Here is a 7,500-nt window from a genome sequence, read left to right as displayed (position 1 = left end):
CCCCCCCAAAAAAAGAAAAGAAAAACGAAATATATGAAAAAATAAACACAACACAAAGAAAGAAGTTCAAACCAGCCTCCTCAATCTTGGTGTGCAGTTTTATAGCGGTTGGGTTGCATAATATTTACAAGCCTAAAAAAAACAGAAAACCCCCACACCCATTTAATGTCACACACCTGCACCTGCAGTCCTGCTGTTATGTATAATGTCCCCGTTGCATTTCTCTAACCTCCCATATAATAATAAGCCCCCCCCACCCCACCCCACCCCACCCCACCCCCCCCCCCCCCCCCCAAAAAAAAAAAGAACTATGAGAGAAAAGCTGCAGATCAACGACATGCTCTTAATATACAACGAGAATGATGGTAAAAGGTACAAAATAGAAATTATTAAACCGTACATGTCCAGCATGCAGGGATTATTAATATTTTAATGCAGAGATTTTTCTGTTTTTCAATATATATTCGGAATATAACCAAGCAGGCAATAAATCAATGGAGGAGATGTTGCATAAAATGTCCAACCCGTGTGTCATGATGGCCCCCGCGGGATTTTAACTAGACAGATAAAGTTTGCATAAATGTTGGAGTCTTGTATGTTGTTGTGGGGTTTTTTGGGAGAGTTTTTATAATGCTGGCCCCACCACTTGTTCGAATGTCACGCTCATATAACGCACTGTCTCTTGCGTCATCATTGTGGCCTACGTCGTTTCATAACAATGTCATCGTTTTTTGTTTTTTGTTGTTGTTGAGGGAACAGAATTGTGAGCAGAGACAACTTGCCTCGGCGCCATAGAGGCTATATCCATCCATCCCACACTTTTATACTAAAAGCTGTATATAGCCTATACAAAGGAGCATATTAAGTTCTTCAGCCCGACAAAATCCTCTTGGAAAAGTCTCTTCAACTACAAAAGCAACTAATCTACGAAGATGCTGCTGCGACTTTTTGATAAAAAACACATCCTCTTAACATATTTTGTTGCTCTTTGTATATCTCAGTTGTCAAACGTGTGGTGGTGGATGGAGGGAAAAAACGATTATATATGAGAATAGTATTCGATGGATTATTTCTTTCTAATATGAATATAATTGTTTACCGTTATTAGTATAGTCATAACCAGTTATCCACTTGAAACCCCCAGCATCCATAGTCTGGGGACGGGGAACACATGTTAGCCATGAAGACAATAGCCAATCTACAAGCACACAACAACACTGTGTGAGCTTGTAGATTGGCTATTTCTTTCTGGTGGTGCGTGGTCTGGAGACAGGGGGAGAAAAAGCGGTCCAAGTTCAGTTAAGTGGTTTAAGGGAGAGAGAGAGAGGGCGTTGATTATTATCGACTTTATAGTTCATCAGCATCGGTTGTGGAGGAGATGGGAGGTTGTTGTGGATGGTTTTGGGGTCACGACAAAAAACAAACAAACCAGAAAAAGGCTTATTACAACTCACATGAAGAACTCCGGTGACGACGGGTTGTCGCTGGTGGAGCCCGCCTCGCGGAACCCGTTCGTGCTCGCGCCCCCCGCCGTCGCCGCCGTGGCGGGGCCGCCGCCGCCGCCGCCGCTTCCCGTCAGCTTCTCGCACTTGAGTTTGTAGGCGTCGCGCTCGCGCGCCAGCCGGCCGATCTCCTGCTTGAGCTGCTCCACCTGCGCGATGAGGTGCGTCTTCTCGTTCTCCAGCACGTGCTTCTGCTGCACGCGCTTGTAGCGGCACGACTGCGCGTAGCCGCGGTTCTTCAGCGTTCTGCGCTTCTGCTTCAGGCGGATCACCTCGTCCTTGGTGAAGCCGCGCAGGTGCCTGTTGAGCTCTCGCACCGACATGGACACCAGCTGGTCGTCGGAGAAGCGGTCCTCCACGTTGCCGCCGGAGCCGTGGTGTCCTCCGCCCATGTGGTGGCGGTGGTGGTGCAGCGGCTGGTGGTCCTCCGGGGACATCGGGCCCGGGCTGTCGTCGTCCAGGTCCCCGCCGTGGTGGTCGTGATGGTGGTGGTGGTGCTGGGCGTGCGGGTGGCTGTGTCCGGCGCCCGGGTGTCCTCCGGACAGCTCGTCGGGGTGGTGCGGGAGGCCGCCGGCGTACGGGTGGTGGTGCTGCTGCGCGTGGCCGCCGTGGTGGCCGTGGTGGTGGTGCGGCGGCCTGTAGCCCTCGAAGCCGCCCCCCGCCGCCGCCTGCTGCGCCTGCAGCTGCTGCTGGTGCGCGGACTGCGGGTGTCCGTGGGCGCCGATCAGCGCGTCCACGGCGTCCTCCGGGGTCAGGCTGAGGGTCTGCGGGTCCATCTGCTGGTGGTAGCCGCCGTTGGGCATCCAGTAGAGCTCCTCCAGGTGGTTCTTCTGCTCCGTGGGGCTGAAGCTGGGCGAGGAGGGCACGGAGCTGCACGGCGTGCTGATGGGGGTGGACGACACGGAGCCCTGGGGCTGCAGGCGGGTACACTGGCGCACCCCGGCGCGCTCCAGGCCGGCCAGGCCCTCCTTCTTCACGTCGAACTTCATCAGGTCGAAATCGTTGACGTATTCCAGAGCCAGCGGGCTGTTGGGGAGCTCCGGGCCCATGTTCATGTCTGCGCTCATGCTGCTGCTGCCGCCGCGGCCCTTTTGCAGACTTGCAAAGGTGCTGCTTGCCAGCGTCGCAAAAACTGGCTTGTTAATCAGCGCCTCCTCCTCGGCTCTCCTCTCTTGTCTCATGCAATAGTTCTTTTTGGATCCTCCACCGCTGCTGCTGCGCACTGGGTCGCTGGAGCATTAAACACCGAGCGGAGGGGGGGGGGGGGGGAGGAAAGGAAAACGAAGAAAAAGTGGCGAAAAACTTTCAGACTAATGCGCTGCAAACGACATCGGAATTTGCGTCATTTAGCCTACTTCTGCTGGGCTAATCTGGCACACCGACCAGGAGTGGAGGTAGAAAAGCAATGCGTCTCAGTGCAAAAGTTAAAAAAAAAAAAAAATCTCAGTCCTTTCAGTAGAAGTGTATATTCACAGCACAAGAAACGACATAAATAAAAAAAGGAAGCAATAATACCACGTATATGTACACGTTGAAGCGGGCACCAGTCCTCGGATCAACTTCTGTTTTGTAAGTCCGTTTTTCGCCAGGAAAAGAACGCAGGAGCAACGCACAGAAAAGCGTATATAGTAGAGTAATAGGGCGTCTGATTATATCGCAGAGAAGCAGCTTAACCAGCTCTGCACCGCAGAGGTTTAGGCTCGCCTCTCGACTCTCTCTACTCCCGAGTATCCAGCAGACTGCGCTCACAGCCAGCCACGGCTTTATCCTTATAGCGCGCGGTGACGTCGCGCGCGGAGGGGCAGGTTCCAACGCAGCCCGGCTCCAATGGGAGCGGCGCTCCGCGCTGGGACAGAGGAAGAGAGGGAGGAGAGAGGAGAGGAGGAGAGGAGGGAGGCGGGGAGGCTCTCATGGTTGACAGCTATACAGACAGTCAGCTGACTGACTCCCCTAAAAGCACAGGGGTGGATCGAGGGAGAGGTGTGTGTGTGCGTGTGCGTGTGTGTGTGTGTGTGTGTGTGTGTGTGTGTGTGTGTGTGTGTGTGTGTGTGTGTGTGTGTGTGTGTGTGTGCGTGTGTGCGTGTGTGTGCGCGCGCGCGTGTGTGTGTGTTTGCGTATGTGCGTGCGTGCGTGTCACAACTCATTTGTTATGCCAAAGTGTAATCCATATGTTATTACCGACATTCATCGGAGAATGGGTTTAGTTGATAATTGCACCATTACCAGTTGTAAAGCTGCCTGGCATTCCAACATCGAATTCATGTGTATTTGTAACCATCACAATCAACTGAAATATTGACAATAGGCCACATAGCACATCATCCATCACCAGACGTTGAAAATGGCCTCTATACCAAATGTTGGTTGAAAGGAGAATAGTATATATCAGCCTAATTAGGCGCTCCTTTAAATGGTTTAAGTCGTTTGTGGTGGGGTTTTTTTCTCTTCCACCTACAGGTAAGCTAATGGCAAGATTTGTTATGATCTACTGTGTAATATTTCGAAATTACTTAAGTCATATCACCACTAAAGAGCTCCTCGTTTTATGAACGAGTGCTCTACAAGTCATTATTAAAGCGGTTAGATCACACCTCGACTCCTGCCATATCCATAGACACTTTAGTTGTCTATAATAGAAGTGGATTACATCCTTGCTATACTCGGCCGTTTCCCACTGTGTACAAAAGCAGAGCGCTCATCTAAAGGCTTCCACCAGCTTGCATTATTATACAGGCTTGGAAGCAAACACAAGTGGAGGAATGTTTTCAACCTAAGGCTCAAGGCTGCCCCTACGTGGACAAGCAGCGCAACGAAACACGTCGTTAAGACCTGCATGCTGCTGCTCGGCTGCATGTGCTTTGCAAGATCTTCTTTTATCATCACTTTAATTGATCGCTTCATCCCAAGCAATATGTCCGATTTCACAAATAGGCCTTATATCGTGTCCTGCTAATGACAAACGAGCCTTATATGGTTAAGGTCTGATAAATAGGCTATATATAATAGGCTAAACATTTCCTTCGTGTATATAGCCTTACATGTACAGCGTTTATAGACCATAAGATGTATGGCTGCCATTGATTTGGTATTTATTCTAATTTAAGCGTTCGAGTATATACAAGTTAGTTAGAATTGAGGGATCGATTCGATTATCATTTCGTTTCCACTTCATATCCTTGGTTGAGTACAAACGTGAGCAGAGAGTATAGGTATTGATTAGCCCGTGTGTGTGTGTGTGTGTGTGTGTGTGTGTGTGTGTGTGTGTGTGTGTGTGTGTGTGTGTGTGTGTGTGTGTGTGTGTGTGTGTGTGTGTGTGTGTGTGTGCGCGCGTGCGCGCGGGACGGGCGCCAAAGATGAGAGCCATTGGTCTCATTGCTTGTTTAATTTGTTAATTGACCTGAGTTTTGCGATGTTGTTCATCAACGGATTGGGTTTGAATCGTAGCTATAAGGCTGCAAAAAATATCCTTGCACTTTATATGACATTTGACAACATTGTAAATAGTCTGCTCTTTATTGTATGCTATTTTAGGACTGGATAGGCTCTCATAAAGTGATTAAGCAAATAATGTGCAAAACTGTCAATACGTGAAATAATCTAAACATTTACAGCCATGCTTGCCTCTGGTGTCAATCACATTTCTGACTACTGTCGTGAACCATTTGAACCATCATTTTATCAAAAGTATAGGCTAAATGATAATAATAATACATTAAAATATAAATATAAGCATATAAAAATAACATAATTGGATATACAATTATAATCGTATCTCTGCATTTTACATTGATATGATTGGTTATTCTTGCTTAAATACAACATATAATTATCATGGTTGTACCCTACCACGCGCGTGTGCGTTACACGCATTAACTGTAGGCCTATATGCACAAATTCACGATATTAAACCGCCAATTTATATTAGTGGCAATATATTTATATTACATATTTTATAACCTAAACGATATCGAGAAATCCCAAGTCTAAATGACCAACTTGGGCACATTTTAGAGTGCCCACAGTTCCACACTACATACCTTGCACCTGCATTAGCCTATAATATAGCCTATACACGACGAACATTAATTATTAATGAACAAATAAATAAAGTATTACAACGTCTATATAGCAGCATATTCCCGGTTCCTTTACCTGCAGACAACCCATTTCAAACCTTGAACTCCCAACTTCAAACGCGCCCTATAATAAACAAGCGCCGCGCAGTGCAGTGCAGTGCAAGTGCCGAGCATGCCTGTGAAGTGAACCGCCTTTTCTCTGAGGCCGACCCAGAGCAGAGCCGTGCATGGTGTGTAGTGTAGCTAGCCAGCGGCAGACAGCCCCCATTAGGATGTAATGCTCTCTAATATAGCCGGAGTCCGCCCGTCTAATAGATCCAGGCAGGCCTGCATCACGCCGACGGCTCTCCCCCTTCGGTAATAACGGAGGCTGTAATGGAGAAGACGAGATGTAAAAAAAGCGTCCATGTCAGCAGCATAACGCTGGTTAATGATCTATTAAGTGAATCCATGGTGCTTATGGACAGCGGAAAAAAAGTGTTGATGCTTGCTTATTCGCCCCCCTCTCACTCGCCCTAATGAGAGTCTCGTCCTACGGATTTTAGGAATGAATAACAAGAAATAAAATCACCTTTTAGAATGTTACATTTAACAGTTGACAAGGTGCTGCGCGCCGTGGCGCACGCACCGACCCAGTGGAGTGGCGGCGAGGCGCTGCTCGAAGCATTCAGGTTCAGGCCAGCCCGCTACCGCCCGGGAGCCATGCACCAGGAATAGGCCCGGTGGTTCAAATAGAGGAGGCCTATAAGGTGTTGGTGGGGCTGGAAGGAACAGAGGCAGGACTCCCTCACTGGGACTGGATTTATATGCCGAATCGGAGGACCTTTTATCCTTCCATGTGTGCGCAGAAGGCCGGGCCGGGGTTTGCATCATGGCACAGACACCACGGAGCTCTGTTAACTTATGCGTCGTCTGGTGTTGGAAGTATCGTGTTGAAGTTAAAGATGGGTGTTTTTTTCAGATCCTGTCACCCCCAGGCACTCCGAGATAAAAACAGGTGATGATGGTGATCTTATTATTTTACCGTTTTGACAACTTTGCATGCGTAATGATAACGTAATATACCACTCGAACAACCCCGCAGCATCCATAAGTTATTCAGTGTGGGGGAACCTTAGCACTGTGAGCTTGCAGATCGTTATTTTCGATGAAGAGATGTTAGTGCATCTTTCATGCGGGGGAAAAACGGCCCAAGTATATAAGCATATAGCCTGCAGACTGAGTCAACTCGTGTCCAGTCATTAAGCTATAGGGTTTCAGTGGTTAACTTAAATCGCCCCCCCACCATGTCAAAGTGCACAGGGGGTGGAAGTGGAATAGTTGCGTTATAGGAGTTATCGCTCCTTGTCAATCTGTAAGGCCACTACTGTGCGAGGAAGAGCGTGCGTGTGGACTGAACAGACAGTGCGTTTCATAGTGCTGCTGCTGTGTTGAGCTTTACGCACGGAGAGCCTCGAGTCACATGCAGTCACTATAGGGCGACGCTTTGACGCAAGTCTTGAAAGGAGAGCGCGCTGCATTAGAGGCTGCACCTGTCTCTCTCTCTCTCTCTGTGTGTGTGTGTGTGTGTGTGTAGCCTAAAACTCTGGATTCTTCCAGGGGGAAAGTTTCCATTGTTCTTTCTGCCCTTCTTATGACCACATGTGAAACCAATTAATTTCAATGAAAGCAGATTTATATTGTTATTTCAGTGCAATACAACTTATTCTATCGATTTAATGCATTTTAAAATGAAAGAATATAACCTATAAGTTCCCGCTATATCAATGCCACTCTAAACTGAATTAATAGCATCATTGATTAATTGACAGGTCAGAACGTGCAGTCACTTGATAGATGAGCTAATCGCCTGTAAATAGCTAAACACAAAAACAAAGTAAAATGTTTTTGAACATCATGCTGCACGGGTTCAGTGAATCACT

At 47.9% G+C, this 7,500-nt stretch overlaps 1 protein-coding gene across 1 annotated transcript; it reads right to left on the bottom strand.

The window, feature by feature from the left end:
* Positions 1–318: 318 nt before the first annotated feature.
* LOC310861597 (transcription factor MafB-like) lies at positions 319–3,224 on the bottom strand. Its single transcript, XM_083769113.1, is given in 2 exon segments — positions 319–2,701; positions 2,703–3,224. Coding segments are annotated over 2 exon segments (1,290 nt in total). The 5' UTR covers positions 2,742–3,224; the 3' UTR covers positions 319–1,450.
* Between the last annotated feature and the right edge of the window lie 4,276 nt (positions 3,225–7,500).

Source organism: Protomyctophum parallelum, assembly GCF_964188405.1.
Source record: "Protomyctophum parallelum genome assembly, chromosome: 7".
Lineage (NCBI taxonomy): Eukaryota > Metazoa > Chordata > Actinopteri > Myctophiformes > Myctophidae > Protomyctophum > Protomyctophum parallelum.
Note: the sequence above shows the minus strand (reverse complement) of the source record. Positions and strands in the feature narration are given on the sequence as shown.